At 43.0% G+C, this 17,042-nt stretch overlaps 1 protein-coding gene across 1 annotated transcript in view; it reads right to left on the reverse strand.

Annotated features, from left to right (window-relative positions):
• The window catches only part of adamtsl4 (ADAMTS-like 4), a 33,717-nt gene extending 18,038 nt beyond the window's left edge, over nucleotides 1-15,679 (reverse strand). The window contains exons 1-4 of the mRNA XM_051407560.1: nucleotides 15,329-15,679; nucleotides 13,596-13,659; nucleotides 10,167-10,783; nucleotides 8,310-9,000 (exon numbers count right to left, since the gene is read on the reverse strand). Of these exons, the coding sequence (XP_051263520.1) occupies nucleotides 8,310-9,000; nucleotides 10,167-10,783; nucleotides 13,596-13,659; nucleotides 15,329-15,351 (1,395 nt within the window). The 5' untranslated portion in view covers nucleotides 15,352-15,679. The remainder of the gene's footprint in view (nucleotides 1-8,309; nucleotides 9,001-10,166; nucleotides 10,784-13,595; nucleotides 13,660-15,328) is intronic.
• Nucleotides 15,680-17,042: the final 1,363 nt, after the last annotated feature.

Here is a 17,042-nt window from a genome sequence, read left to right on the forward strand (position 1 = left end):
AGAGAACGCAAGAAGAAGTCAAGCCTATGCATTCATGCGTTGGTTATCGTCTGAATGCTACAGGGCGAGTTGATTCTCCTCCCGAAAGAGTTTAAGGGTGTGTAAAACAGAGGGAGGCTAATGGACTGAATGGAGGAAGGAGGGAAGGGAGGTGAAGTGAGAGTAAAAGCAGAAGAGAGAAGTCATGTTCACTGGTGTTTTAATGGCTCTGGAGGAGAATTTGTGTGTTATTGTAAGGACTGGTATACTTTTGGTGTTCCCTCATTTACTATGAGGGGCAGGGTTAGGGGTCTGCCCATAACCGCCAAAGGGCAGCTTGAACAGAAAGAGGGGAGGAGTGGAGTGACAGGGAGAGTGGCAGTTATTGAATAGGCCAAGGAATGGGGAGAAAGAAGAGTGATGGCTTTTACAGAAGCAAAATACTTAAAATAGGGTGGTGATGGAAGGAGAGAAAGGCAGCGAGGATGGGCCCGGGCCTGTGGATGAAATCAAGACACTTAAACCACAAGTACACTCCAAACAGAGTCAGAACCACTCAATCACTTCGCAACTTTCAAAAACATCTTTTTAAATGTTTTTTTTAAACCTATGTTTTATTTTCACTTCATGCATTCCATACATTCAGTACAGTCCTGACGTCATTTCACTTTCCATCATTGTCTTTGCAGAAGTTTCCAACTTCCTTGATATCTATCCACTGTGATTTGTTCCATCTCGTAGAGTTTCAGCTTCAGGTTCCATTTAATTGTGATACATGGGTACTATGCATACTATGGGTTGTCAGTTCTGTGGCCCTTTTTCAATGTTTTTAAAAGAGTTTTAAAATGTTACTTTTGTCTCATGAGAGGTTATTAAGCACATTGCCATCAGGCCTAGATAATACTAGAAGATTTCTAAGAATTTTGCAATATCTCTTGATGTCTTTTTTAGATTATTTTTGGACCGTTTGACTTTATTTTTTCAGTTTCACTAGAGATACAGACAGGAAATGAGGGAAGAGAGGGGTTTGACATGCAACAGAGGTCCCTGACTGGAATCGTACCAGAGATATTACGGTTATATGGTATGCATCTAAACCACAGAGTCACCAAGACTTTTTACAGATAAAGCTGGGCTATGTATTGTAGTCCAATTGCAGAAAGAAACAAGAAACTAAACCCATCCCTTTTTGTAGAGTATCATGACTTATAATGACTACTGGAAAGTTGATTACTTAATTAACAAAAATTATGTTCAGTTGTTCTTCTTGTTGTGTTTTTAAACTCCTCTGGGTACTTTTTCTTTTTGGTTAATATTGATTAAAGGAAAGTTGCAGTCTAGTCTATTCTTACTTTGGTCTTGTTTTTATAGTTCTGGTTATCATTAACACTTCACGTGGTAATCAATCAGGTTTGATAAAATTGTGCTCACTCAAGTAATGACTGTGAACACTGCGATTGCATCAGTACAATGAAGTCCAATGGGACAAGAAACACGAGCGGTCAGACAATCAGGGGGGATGTAAACAAGCCAACAGTTGAGACAGATTATCTGAACCACTTTAGAGGTTAAACCGAAAGTGAGCATAAACACAATATTGGCAATAATTCCTCTCCGCAGAAGAAAACTGATCTAAGTTGAATCAAGAAGTCCGTCTGTAAACTGTTATGGATGTTTACAATGGACATTCTGGGAAATCACTTTACTTTTTGCCTTTGTTTTCTCTTCCAAATAAGTTTGGCTAACCTGGGGGTTTGTTTAAAATCCGTATCTGTATGTTACTAGTTGAGTTCCAATATTTTAGCAATTAATACATTGGGAATAAGAAAAAGCTAAAACTAGTAAACTAAGTTGTATATAACCAGGGTTTTCCTTTTAACTACAATCACTACTCACTCATTCCTTAAGTACAATCAGGAGGAAAAACAACAACGTAAAGCCATCGAAAGGCCTGTGATTGGTAAATAAACATAAAAGAAGCCTGAAGTGAAAGATAAAAAAAACTGACAGCCACTGAGCAGCAGACTAATGGAGGTAAAGATGGATCGCAGCAGAGAAGCAGGTGAAAGAAAAGTGGACACAGCCGGTGGAAAAAAGACAGTCAAGTGTTTTTGTACGGGAGCTGTGAAAATTATAGATGTGTTTTACTACCTGGGAGGAGGGCAGAGAAAAGGTCTGTATGCAATATATAGGAGCAATGTGAAGGAGGGGAGAGGGGGTTACCGCCTGAGGGCTGAAAGCTTCGTTCTGTGCACACACACAAATACCACACACATATAAACACGCACAAGCCAAGGTCTTGATCACACATAACACGTAAGTGAAACACAAACACCCCGGCCGACGCAGACAAGACTAATGAGTTTTGAGGAGGGACAGATTATGAGGAAACTTTCACCACGTGTGTTTCCGTTGGGAAAGCCCAGGTGACACGTCTTCGTCATCCTGCTTAATGCTCAGTCGTTTTCCATGCAAGTCTATGCCTGCACAGCTGGCCGCATCGCCTCAATAACACATACAGGTTAAGGCTGGCCGGTCATTCCTCAGGCATTACTGCAACATTACACAGACAAAGCAACTGACCGCCGGCCCCTGCAGCCATAAATCAACACGCTCCCCATGGCAGGACTAATCACTGTATGCATGCGCACAAATCCATGACATATGTTAATATATGTGTGTCCGTTTGCTCATATATGTGTTTGTCCTCGCCGATTAACATTCTCCAGTTAATCTTGTGACTGAGGTCGTGTGTCGGTGCTTTAGGGGCACCACCCAGCTCTATGCCTTGACCCCGAGGGGGTCAGGAGTCCTCCAGTGGAAATACTGCTCATCTATCAACAACAGGCAACGACTGAAGGAGGAGGCCCCGTGCTGCGCGGAACGAATGGCAAGAAAATTAACTGCAGGAGAAATTTGAGTTTGAGCCTCAAAACAGCTTAACTGTTGTACGCAAAGAAAAGAAAAAGAAGAAAAAAGAAAACACTTGATACACACTGTAACCACAAGATCAATAAATGAAACCAGAACTTTGCTCGAAGGAACTGAAAATGACAATCTTTCCATGTTCCAGTTTCCATATAGCAGCTCTACAAACCCACATTATATTTCTACAAACCAGAGAGTTTTCATGCAAAGTGATAACTCTTGATTTAACACATACTTTCATAACAACAGAGAGTGAGGAGGGAAGTGTGAACAGCTTTCCTCTTCATTCATTTTTATCAGAAGAGGAGTTCCCAAAGCCTGCAGTGAACTATGTGAAAGAGCTTTTACTGTTTACAGTAATGTTGCTTCTTCTGCCAGGAACCTTCAGCAAATGGATCTTAAATTGTACAATTTCAATAATTAATCTTAAATTGGAAAATCCCAGCACTGTGAATTGAACTCATTGTTGCAGAAACTGTGTGCATTATCCTCTGGTTGCAGTTGTTTTGGGGCATTTCAGCTTGCTCTTATTTGTCTGTTGTTGTGAGACCTATTCATTTAAATAATTTTAAAAGGGTAAGAAACGACAGACGGGGTGGAAAGTGAGTGAAAGGAAAGGCAGAAAGGGATGAAAAGAGAACATGAAAGAAGGATCTGAGGGAAACTCAGAGCACACAGGAGCTGATATAAACAGACTTTAACAAGCAGGCGTACCTGGTTTTCTTAGAAAAGCAGGTACTCTACTTGTTAAAGTACTGAAGCAAAGAAAGTTACAGATCAGTCTGAATGAGTCAGTGTGGCTTGCGTGTGTGTGTGCATGAGGCCTATAAACCAACACATCTGGGACTGTTTGTCACTTCATGAGAACAACAGTAAGCGTGGCAGGATCTGCACACATTCATTAGAGCTGGAGAGTGTTGCTCCGTGCTGGTAGTTGTAATAATATATTTCCTGCGTAACAACGCCTGTGTAATGACAGACTGTGATTAGATCATCAGACTCTCACTGCAGCAGCCTGAAGTCACATTACCGTGTCTAGTAGGTACAACAAAAACTCCTCAGGTTTCGGCTACGGGAGCGAGATCAATGACATTTTTATTTCAACAAAAGTATTACTGTGTGCTCTACAGTGGTAGTGTGCTGTTATGTCTACTCAAGAGCCTAAGTTTGGGGTCAGAAGTGGTCAGTTTCTTCAAATGTGAATGTTATATCCTACATTTATATAGGTTCACATCAAGCTAAAAAACAACAAATTACAATGAAACTGGTTATGGGCGCTTATTATTTCAATAATCAATTAAATACAAAATTTCAAGCAAAAATAGTGACAAAATGGCAATTTAAGCTAAATATTTTTGGGTTTTGGACTGCTGGTTGTAGAAAAACAAGGCATTTAAAGAGGTCACACAGGGCTGTTTATTTCAAGACTAGAAAGGTGCTATATACGTAAGTATTGTCCATTGTACCATTCCTGGGATGAATGTAGCCTGTGACTCAAAGCCCAGAGCGAGAAAAGTCTGTAGGACACTGCTTATGTCTCACTGCGATAACTGAAGGTGATTCAGACGAAAACATCAACATTTTCACAATTCTTTTTTGGTATTCTGGCAGCTGGACAGCGACGGTGCTTTAAAACAGCGAGCAGTTGCTGCCTCCATTGTATTAAGTGCAAACACGGCAGTGGCGGTGACACGGAGAACGGGTGTGGCTACCTCTCTAGTGAAGGTTCAACTTTTACAACTGGCCGTAGCAGCTGGTGTGGCCATAGCAACCACAAAAATCACAGTGAGGAAAACGATACAAGAGATGGTTTTACTGATTTCTGAGTTCCTTAAATCAACTTCCTCCTCGCAAGCGAAGAACAGATAGATCCGTGAAGAGACACGGTATCAGTTTTAAAGTCTGATTATCCAGTCTTAGTATATTAATCATGTAATACTGCTAACCATATCCTACAACCTGCTCTATTCAGCTGAGATCATACTAGTTGTAGTACTATTGTAATACTAGTAGTAACAGGCTGGTAGAGGGACCTACTGTAACTAAAGAGGACAAAAAGAAGAGGAGAAGAAGAAGAGTATGGGGTACAAGTAGGGTTCAGGAAAGTGAGTAGGACATGTCCTAACCCACATGCATCTTAAAACCACACGCTTCTGATGTGGCCTCACTTGCTGTTGCAGAGGCATGTACTGTTAGTGAGTCTTGGTAAATATTTGCTCTGCAGAGGACATAAAGACGAGCTAAGACGAGAGGTAATGCTTTGAGAATCGCTGAAATTTGGGGTGAAAGACTTGAAAAAGGGAGAGGGCAGGAAGAGGAGGGCGTCTTTCTGTGAAATGTCTGCTTCAAGCTGGTGTGTCTCTCTATTTTTTTTTCAGGCAGCTTCTTCTTGAATTCCACCTTTTCCACCCCTCCTCTCCCTCTGACAGAATAACTTCTCCTCTTGTTACACTCTGCGTTTGCTCACACACACACACACACACACACACACACACACACACACACACACACACACACACACACAACCCCTCTCTCTCTCTCTCTCGCTCTCTCTCACTTTTCCAAGAATCCCTCTCTTCCCCTGACACAAACTTCTTCTTGTCTTTCTGTAGAATCTTTTTCTCTCCATTTGGCTCTGCCTGTTGCTGCTGCTGACCCTCCCTCACTTTACTCCCTCTGTCTCCTGCAGCACCAGGAGAGTCTACGTCCTCCCATACTACACCTAAACGCTCATTCTCACCAGCCTTCAACTCCATTTCTTTTTTCCCCCACTCGCTCTCCACCTTTTCTTCCCCCCCTTGCCCTTTAGCTCACCCTCCCACTACTGTGTGCAGATTTTCTAAAAACAGTACTCTCTTTCACTACTACTTAACTGCGTCACTTCCTTTACCACCTTCCCTTTACAACCTCACTCTTGTACACTCATACACACACACACTTCCCCTTTTGCCCCCTTTCTTCTCCTTTGTCCTTCCCCTGGTTCCCCACTTGCTTCTGAGCAACAGTACAAACACCCATACACAAAGCCAATCACACTTTTGATGGGCCTCAGGCGCAGTGTGTTATGACAAACACACCTAATAGATAATAGGATGTGTCACACTCCGTCTGGCTCACCCCCTAATCACACACACACACACACACACACACACACACACACACACACACACATATACAGTACATACAAGCCTGGGCAAAGTCCTGCATTCATCAGCTCTTAAACCTATTTTTAAGCAATGAAAAGACTTATAAAAATGTGGACTGACAATATTACTGCAGGAGCAAACAAGGCTAACGCAGAGGCTAATGTTGGGTAAATATGTAACCCAATGAGTCAGGCTCAGCCATCACAGGACTGCTATTAGCACTGTTGGCACACACAGGGCGAGTATTCTGCCAACTACTAAATCTGTTTTAACATGGGGACTATCACACACAGCCGGGCAGAGACAGAAAAAGGGAGAGGGGGATGAAAGAGGGCAAGAGAGGCTGCCAAATTATCTTAAGAGATGAAAGTCAAGTACCCAAGAGTGCCAACCCGGGCCCAAACTCAAGTGTCTCTACTTCCACTCAGTAAAGAGCCAGTTGTGGAAATAACGTGTGAGAGGGAAAATGCGCAAGTGTCTGTGTGTGCGTGGAAGTTGTTAACTTTAATCTTATCATCTCTCCCTATGCTCTCACTTAAAACAGACCTGCTACAAGTGGCCTGCTGGCATAAATACCCCGGTCACATGTCACTCTGGGTATTTTTGTCCCCATGATCAAATCTTAAAAGGGATTACGGATCAGTTTCCTTCAGTTTATTTTATTCATCTGCCCCTCCATCCATCACAGGCCATATCTCACACATGGCTAATCGATTTTCATGAAATTCAAGCAGGAATAATCACCCCCTGCATTTTGGTGTTTTTTAAATAGCACTCTGATAAGCCCAAGAAAAATGTCAGGTCATATTGTTTAGGCCGGGGTTTTATTTAAAATTTTTGTTGTGAGTTTCAGTCCAAAACAGTAAATTAGTTTGTTCCTATAAACATGTTTAATACAGCTGTACAAGCTCTTTGCCCAAATAAGAGTAAAATTTGCAAAATTATGATTTATTTCTAAAACTGATCAGGAAGGACTGTAATCAATTAGTCAATTAGCTGGCTAGCTAACACTGGAACGCTTCCAGAAATGTTGATTAAATGATGATTCTCGTCTTTAAATGATGTTGATACTTCACACGTATTGAGCAAAGGAACGCGCTGCAGTTGAAGTTGTTAAATCTTTGTGCTTGCATACATTCAAGCTGAAATCTGTGACTTTCCACCTGTTGTCGCTCTCTCCGGGGACAAGAATTGATTGATTGTTTGAAAAATGGCAAAGATGGTGGAAGGTTATGTAAAAAACCTGCTGTTCATTTTTGAAGCAGCTGTTGCAAAAGGTGGAAAATGTGCAGGCTAGCCAAGTGAAATACCGATGCAGCTGATTTTGATTTGACATATATGAAATGTGTCACACATGTGTTTTGCCAGGACAGCTGCAGCCTAAAAATGGCTAATGTTCCCCAGTTTTAGATACAGAATTTTTACATTATATTAATTGAAGGACATTAGAAACTCAATGTGTTGTTGTAAAATCCTCTTTAGCCACAATATTCACTCTCTATTTCACATTTAATTGAGTGAAATCAAGTGTGGAATTCCTGTCTCAGTGAAACCTGAGATACTGCAAGGTCGACCTCAGTTTCTCACCTGTGTATTGAGGGTGAGTTCGCCCATCTGACACGACCCGCCTGTCTGTGTCTCTGGCTGCTGTTTTTGGCAGCACGTACGCACACTTTGCTACCGATAATGCTCGCACTGTGCTGCACTGAGAGCTATGGAGCGGGTCGCAACCCCAATCATCACTGCAGGCCCCGAGCCAGACAGGACATTACATCGATACACACTGTGCTACTGACACACACACACACACACACAAACACATATTTATGCTCACAGATATGTGTAATCAGTCGCGAACATACTGAACGCAAACAGGCATGTGTATGGCTTCACAACAGAGGTGTGTATTCTGGTTGTGACCCAGAATACACCCACACCATGGAGTAGCAGAGGTAGGTTTCCATCCGAGTGCTCATAGACAACCAGCTAGTGTTGGACCTCGGGAATGATCTACCTATCAAATACACTCTGCTGACCTTCAACTCCTCAGTTTACGGTCACCTAACTGCTCTCTTCAGCACATGGTGTGCATATAAATCAAGGATGACTGCAGGCTACATGTAGAAGTGAGCAGGGGAAAAACACACTGAAGAACTGGTATTAAAGTAAATTACTGAGATTATTAAAATGGCATGAAGCCAGTAAATTAAGAGGAATATTAATGTTGTTTCTGGGGTTTATGGGTAAAGATCTTACCTGTGAGAAGCACCTGCGGAACTCCTTCTCCGGCCCAGGGCATCTGTAGACCTGAGGAGCTCCTCTTCCTCCATCCCTGCCTGATTCGACTCCCATGTGCGGGATGTGCGGGTGCTGTAGGGGGTAGACGTTGCCGGCGGGTGGGACCTGTGGGCTGAAGCCTGGGTGGAGCTCCCTGTCTCTGTGCACGGGGCTGGGACGATGGAGCGAAGTGGAAAAAGGTGAAGCCGCGGCGGGGGAGTTTGGGCGAGAGAGAGGAGGGACGGGAGGATGTGGCGCAGTGACGGAGTGCCAATCAAACCGGTGGCGGTTGGGTAGGTGAGATGACGATGAGGAGCGATCTCTCACCCTCCCGTGTTCTGTACTGGTGTGCAAGGGTCTGTCAACATGATGACGGTGGGGGTTGCCAGTTGTGGTTGTCGTTGTGGGCAACTCCTCAGCAGCAGGTGTGTCAGTGCCCTTCTCCTCTTCCTCACCCCTTCCAGCCTCCCTGTCTTCTCCATCAATCCGCGCCTCTTCTTCCGCTCTCCTGGTAGTCTCTGCGTCGTCTTCACTGACGGCTAGTCCAGAGGCCGATGTCGCAGTGTCAGTACCATTAGCAGTGTGGCGAGCCTGCCGGTTGGGGCGATGCAGAGGCAGAGAGAAGGGGACCCTGCCATACCCAAACTGACCTGGACGGATGTTGGAAGACCTACGAGTGAAAGAGGAAGAGACAAAAACAGGATGAAGAAAAACAGGGAGTATTTAGAGGGAAATATTAACAGAAGGAGTCAGTGAAAGAGATGAAGAAAACAGAAAGACGTGAATAAATTTCAGATAAAGCTCATGTTCTAGCATAATTATAACTGACATGGAGCCAGCAGGCTGTGGTGAGCGGGCAGAGTAATGCAGCGCTGGTTTGTGTGACAAAAACCAGAAGTAATGATGTCATAAAACAGCAGATACCAGTGGGGCATAACTCCAACACCCAATACTCGAAACATCATAACAAACCCTCCCTAATGCCTAAACAGAGTCAGCACTTTAACTAATGGCACCTGGATGAATCCTAAGCACCGGTATTTTTTTTACCTTCCCCTTTGTGATGAGGTACAAATCTTTTCTTTGTCTGGTGGCTCATCTCAACAATTGAGTTCTTCTATTTATTCTAAACAAGCCGCTGTTGCTACTGCCAGCGAGGCAAAACTCACTTCCTCTGTGGTGGAGTCATTTTCCTGGAAAAGAGCAGCTCAGGGTGCTTAGCAAAGGACATGTAAAAACTTCCGTTAACAGGACATTGATTGAATCAGTGTTTGTATGTATTATCCACTTTGACTTTAAAATAAAAAACACTTTCATCGATAAGAAAATGTTAACAATTGTTGTTTTTAGGGCCTGAATGATGCTGGCTTTTACACCAATGATAAGGTAAATGTAAATTTTAATTAGTGAAGAATTGGGACAGTGGGACATTTTACAGTTAAAAAAAAATTAACTTGTCAGTGCTCTCTGATAGACAAACTATACAATGACTGAGATTAAAAATTAACCTTAACCATCAAAACTTCTCATCGATGTTGTCTTAAACATTTTTAAATTGCTCAGACAAAAAAAGGAAATTTGAACATCTACATTTTGGCAACTCCTTTAGCTTAGGATGATTGTGCGATATGATTGAAAGCTCCGGAACAACTATTGAATGGATTGTGTAGTGAGATCGCTTTAGTTGACTATATATCGGCTGTTTCTACACAACCTCAAATATATCTTTACTGAACTTTCCTCTTATTTATCAGCATGTATGCAGATATTTATATAGCTGTGATAAACTAGGCTCTAATTGGTTAGTTTGCTTTATAACTGTCCAGTCTTCCTCACCTCCTCGAAGGCAAATTCTCCCGATTGGGGGAGACCGACCTTCTGCTCCCGCCTCCTCCAGCCCTCACTGCTCCCGGATTGGTCGGTCTCCTGATGATCCGTGATGGCTGGTTGTAGCTGTGTGAAGGGGCGCGGTAGGGCGATCGATAAACGGACACATGGTCTTGATTGGTTGGGGGGAATTCTGGCTGGTAAAGAGGTGAGGATGGATTGGCCTGTCCCGGTACAGGAGCTCCTCCTCCACCTCCTCCTCCTCCTCCTCCTCCTCCTCCTCCCCCAGCGTTGGTATTCCGATACAGCGACAGTCCTGGGTTGTGATTGGTGGGGATCGAAGGGGAGTGATAAGGTGACTGTTGCCCGGGGTAACGAGGAGGGTAGTAGGGGCGCACAGGTGAGATGACAGGACCTCCGATGCCCCCGGGCAAATAACCTGCCCAGTTAGGTGGAGAGTGGGACACGGGAGGGGTGTGGGCAGGTGGAGGAGATAAACACTTCCTGCTCCTCTGTGAGACGCCCACGCCACAGGTCTGAGAGCATTCGGACCACTCCCCCCAGACAGACCACACGCCCTCCACAGGCTCCGCCTCAAACACCTGCCTGGACCGTCGGCCTGCCACCTGTTGCACACACACACACACACACACACACACACACACACACACAAGAGGAGAGACTTGATTGAAATAATTATTAGGGGTGAAACTAATAATTATTTTACTTAATGTTCTGATTATTTGTTTGATTTTTCAACAATTGTTGTTTGACATTCTCCATCTGGAACAGTTTCCTGTTAATAAATTACTTTGTTGCCGACTACTTTTCTATCTGTCATCTGTTCATAGTGTAACCTGTGTGAGGGCACTAACTGTTCCTCAGTACCTTCATCGTATTCTTTTTATATTAGTAACATTACCATAGAATAGACTAAATAAAACAATGTTTCGAAACATCAAAAAATTTTACTAATGGTATCTCTTTTCACTTCACGTCTAAGAGAAGTTCTTGATTTTGTTTAATTTTGTGAAAATCTGACTCATGGCTCAGTTCTCTGTATGGAACAAGGAAGAATAGAGGCATTGGGACAATTTTTGAGTTTAACTAAGCTAGACTGGTTAAAAAAGTACTTTAATTGAATGTTCCAGTGCACTACAACTCACTGTAACTCTATCTCTGCTGTAAAAAAAAAAAAAAAAAACAGGTAAAAACTGCAAGCTTTGGCAGTATTTTGAAGAAGTACTTAACAAAAACGTTGCCATTGCAAAATCCCTGGAAGGACTTATTTCTTCACAGTAACTGAGTTCACTGATGAGCTGCAGTCTCGTGAGTTTCCTTCCTCTGAGGCCAAAATATAAATCCTGAACTTTTCATAGTTCACTCAGGCTTAGAAGAGACTCGGTCACCTGCCAGCAGCTTATGAGCAGATGGCTAAATTCATTTGACTTGGTGTCATATAAATGCGCTGCAGAAAACGACAAGATTGGGGGCTGAGCTGGCTTCGCATGTGTGTTTGTATATATATGTGTGAGTGCATGTATGTGGGTGCCAGGTCAGGCTTTGATGTCTTCCTCTGTGGCTGTAGATAAATGTTTCTCCTCTCATTTCATAACTGAAGCATTGGCCTGGTTGGCAGAGCAGCAAACATGAGAGCTGAACAAAAGTTTCCATTCAGAAAGAACCAAAACATAAATCTGCGCTCCACTTCTCCCTTCTCTCTCTCTCCGAGGGTGTAAATGTGTGTGTACACGGGCAGAAATATGCAAGTAAACATACTGTACAAACTGATATTGCGTAGTTGTGGAGAGAGAGGACAGGTGTACGCGGCATACTTGTGTGTTTGTGTCCTCTGATACTGTATTATCCAAATTAAAAGAGTTCCTGTCTCTGTCTGAGGTAAAATGGCGGGAGGGTGGGAGAAAGGGAAAGGGGTAAGAGAGATGAGGGGGGGCAGACAGGCCTAATGACTGTGAGTGTGTGTGTTTCTGAAGGGGAGGTGTGGTGTTTTGTAATGAGTGACATCAAATACACAGCTGCCACATAACTGGGACCATTAATGAGCTCCGTGCAGTGACCCTGCAGCAGCCGTCGCTGACCTCTGGAGCTACTGGTTAAACTCCTGCGACACTGTACCACCAGGCCTGAACCAGACTGGAGTGGAGCTGTGAAATTTTTATGCTGGTATTACTGTGAGCCCTCTCCAGCTGTGGGCCCCTTTAAAGGATAGGTTAGTATTTTTTAAATTCTTTTAATGCTGTAATTATTCCTCCTCTCCATATTCCTGCCATAACCAGTCTCAAGTGGAGGAAATAAAATTAATTGTTTTAAATATTAGGAACAACTTAAATGTAGACGTGTTTTGGCCATCAACAGCTCCACTCCTGTCTGCCTAAAGTATATTTTCTTCTTCTAACAGGGTCAACAATTTACTAAGAACAACTACATTCAACCCACATCAGTCAGACACAAAGATTGACTAAGACTAATACTTAATACAGTTGTGTATTAAGTATTAATTTAAGTGTTAATGTGTAACCATTATAAAGTCCAGTATATAATGGTACTGGTTGTAGTCAATGAGCTTCAGTTGCCTTTGAACTTCATCTTCTTAAACCTGCACCAATTGACTTTTTGGCCACTAGCGGGCAGCAGAAACAAGTTATAAACACAAAGCTTTTGGGTGAAGTTGTTAGCAAACATTTGCTTATTTACACATGTTGCAGTTAGAGCAAAATTATCATTCAGAAAGAAACGGGGTTCTCCACCCAATCTTCCGCCAAATGCAGCCGAATCAGGTGCTTCTTAGACTTTCAAGGACAGCAAACTTGGTGAGAACAAAGGAGGACTGGAGCACACTGATTAATTCACAGCCTTTAATTGTGCAAACAGACTAACATTTTGACACTTCTGTGTCTTTGTCAGAGTCATAAACATCATCGTTCATTTGGAAGTCCAATAGTCACTCTCTTTTAGCTCTGTTTTGGTCTCTACCTCCTTCTGAGAGAAATATCTGCCTCATTAGCTGCTAAATGCTTTACTTTATTCACCAGATAGTCGCTAACTGCGTCTGTCTGAAGATTTGGTGCACTGTTAACAGTGGTTCATGAAAACAATGTGTTATCTATAACAAAAATGTGTTTTAAAGTTCAGCTGAAGCTGATATGAGGCTTCATCAGTCTGTGTTACTGAATTCAAGTTATCTATTTATCTTCCAAAGTTACAGTCTTTTTTAGCACTAAATTCCCTCTTTGTGTTTTCTTAACCAGTGTTTCTCAAATAGTCTGGACAGGATGAACATTTGCAGCCTCCAATAATGGGCTTGTCGGGATTTTAAGACACACTGTGATAAAATGTCCTTTAATTGTCATAACCTTTCACCCCTCTATAGTGATGCTGTTGTCTGTGAATCTGACTTATAATGAGCTAATGACTCACCTTCCTCTTGGCAGCCTTGGTCACGGAGGTCGTGACCACCACAAAGCCCCACAGCACATAGAGCCTGGAGGAATGAGGAACAGAGAGCGTGAAAGAAGTGGCAGATCTAGACGATTTTAAGAACCAGCAGGTTGAATAAGGGCTTTTGTAAAAAAACTGTTCCATGACCTAAACATTAAATTGGTATATGTTGCGTGAACTTACAGAGACTTTCATTATTCTCTGTCCAATGGTCCTTAACTTTCTTGAATCTTTTCCCAAAATGTACATTTGGTTTAAAAACAATGTTAAACGTGTTGAGTGAACACCCTCTCAAATGTTCCAGTGACCTAACTGTACTTTAGCAACCAATTATGCCACTTTCTTTGCCACTACAGGTGGCTGAGGACTCAAAGGGGGGATTTGAACACAAGTTTCTTTTTCCCTTCAGGGTTCACAGGCAAACATCTCAATCAATCTGGGGAAGCCTGGGAGGCACTAACAAACTAATGGGTTTAAACAGCAAGTCTGTTTTCCCTCTGCATGCCTCTCTCTGTGACTACACACACCCTGAGGATGTGGTATTCACACACACACACACACACAACAGCCACACTCTCAGGCGCAATCAGTCACAACATCCAAAATCATCTTGTACAGTGAGGTACTTTTTATTTGAGGTTTGATGTTCAAAGGACGTGGTTTATGGTGTGGGATGGTGTTGAATGTCTCCTTTAATTTTGGATTGCTGCCCTTAAATTTGACAGGAAACTACTTTAGGAAGCATTACACACAGCAGGAGAACGTGCAATGAATCTGAAAAAGTAATTTAATCTGATATTGAACATTTGAAGCCTTATTTTTTTTCCTTTAGGATTCATTGTTTCAAATAAATAGTTGTTTAAAGAAAATCTGAATTTCCTTAAATCAGCTGTTGTGTCTATAACTGTGGTTTAGCACACCAGTCTCCATAAAACTGCAGAGACAAGTGTACTGGAAACAAGTGGAATACCATCTCCATATCTGCCAAGAAAATAGCCTGAACATGATACTAAACGGTTCGCTAAGATGGACATTTCAGCGCTCGCCACGAGAACCAAACCATCACCGCAATCACCAGTCCGCAGGCCACATGTAGTCAGAGTAATTGCTGCCTTCTTCCCAGTGTGGTGCACCACCGTGGTCTCTGGAAGCTTCCCCACACCAGACTGCATAACTACCCCGAAAAACACAGACAAAGGTCCCGCACAGTCCGACACAACAGAGCCGCTCAGGCCGAAGTAACGACCCCCTACCCGCGTCCACGTTTCCCTGGCCGCTACAGTGGCACATTGTAGAATAAACTCCGCGGGGACAGGGGAAAGAGAGAGAGAGAGAGAGAGAGAGAGAGAGAGAGAGAGAGAGCAAAAGAGAAATGTAACAAGGAGGAAAAACTCACAAAAAAAAATCCGCCCTGAGGAGAAAGAGAGGGACTCTAACCTAAACCCAGATGCCTAGGGTAAATTCCTATCATATATCCTGCACAGCGCCCAGCGCGCAACAAGAAGACGTCGTGCGTAAAAGCCAAAACTTCGCCACAAAACAAAACAACTTTTTTTCTCTCATTTTTTAAATCTCTCCCTCAATCATAAACTTAAAAACACCATGCCCGCTCAGAAAAAGATGCGACACCCCCCCTCCCACCCCCATGTGGTGTTGTGTACAAGCAGACTGAGAGAGGCAGCAGGTTGCAGCTGTAGAAGTCAAAGTTTTACCTGAATAGTAAACTGAGCCGCATGCTCCCCCAAGAGTCTCCACAATAGTTCTCACTCCGCTGCTGATCACCGCTATTGATTATCGGTCCAGTCTAGTGATTGGTTAGTGTTCCGTTCCGGTCCGTACAGTCCTGAAAGAAATGTGATGAAGTCCTGCGAAGGCTTCTTCAGCTCTCTCTCTCTCTCTCTCTCTCTCTCTCTCTCTCTCTCTCCCTCGCCCTCTCTCGCTTTCTCTGTCCCCTTCCTCCTGTCACAGTCGCTCCCCGTGATTTTTGGAGAGTGGGAAGGGTTCCGTTTTTTTTTTCTTCCTCTCTTTCAGTCCGTTTACTCGACAACTTTTTTTTTGGGTCCTTATTATAAACTGGTGTGACGCCTGGCAGCCAGGGGGCGGGGGGGGGGGGGTCGAGAGAGACAGGGGAGACAGGAGACACAAAATGGACAGATTACACAACTCTCTTTCACACGCATGAACCTCTCTCTCTCTCTCTCTCTCTCTCTCTCTCTCTCTCTCTCTCACACACACACACACACACGCACCACTATGGGCCCTGACTAAGCTATAATAACTCAGAGCCGCTTTCTTAGTTGCACAATCCAACATAAGAATGCTCCATTGTACTAGGTCACACTGATCAGTAGTAATGATCTACTCATTGTCGGAAGCAGCCCTGAGCTGGCAGCATCTGCAGCAGGGACACTTTGTTGGGGAAGTACAAAGCATTATGGGTTCACTATGGTGCCAATACAAACACTAATTGTTCTACAACAAAGTGGAAAATTATTATTTTTTCAACTTTGAATGGATGAAATATTGCTGCGCTTACTGGCAGCATGCAGATGCTTTGCAGAAGATATTTCTGAACGATATAAACATTGCTGTGTTTTCTCATAACTGTTTAATCACAGTTCAACTCATGAAAACAGACATGCTCCACCAATTTGGATTTTAGATAAGTGCACCCAGGAGACATGCCGCTTCTGAGCAGGAATGACTGAGTGGATGTGTGTGTGTTTGTGTGTTTGTGTGTGGGCCGTGAGCTCCTCTTGGTTGCGGTCTGAAGCAGATGTGAAAACTGCATGATTTCAACTTGTACACACAATATTTATTTGGTTGCAATCCACTAACCTTTCCAGTCAGACAGGGCAGTTTTCTAAAACAGAACAATGCCAACCGAGCGCAGCCCACAGGGGATTGTGGGAGGTAAAGAGTGACACAGAGGTGGAGAGGGGAAAAAGAAAAAGAAGAAGAAGAAGAGCTTTACTCAGTTTTTGAAGAGGCTGATATGTTTGTGTCTGCTGGAAAAGACGTCTGGTGGGATGTTAAGTAAACTTTTATCAAAGTTTGAAGAAAAATTGTTTGAAAATATCTTGTCCAACCAAAATTAAGGACATATACACACATATTAACCAAAGTCTCACACAAAGTTGTGCAAATAAGAACTTTTTTACTCCCGCTATCTATTCAAATGTATTGTTTTCAAGAGTACTGTTTGTGTGAGCTGGGTGAGTTGAGAGAGGTGAAAAGCGAGTCCAATTTTCTTTTATATTGTACGTACTATGATGATCTAAGAGTCAGTGTCAGGCTTTTATGAAATGCTTCAACAAACCCAGTAAAAACTGGAAGGGTCTTTCATTTTAATGTGTTTAAGTTGGCTAACTTTGCCTCAAAAGTAGAGAAAAGAAGGAAAGGAGGAAGTCTTTCTTATGATTTATT

Source organism: Dicentrarchus labrax, unplaced genomic scaffold (assembly GCF_905237075.1).
Source record: "Dicentrarchus labrax unplaced genomic scaffold, dlabrax2021, whole genome shotgun sequence".
Taxonomy (NCBI): Eukaryota; Metazoa; Chordata; class Actinopteri; family Moronidae; genus Dicentrarchus; species Dicentrarchus labrax.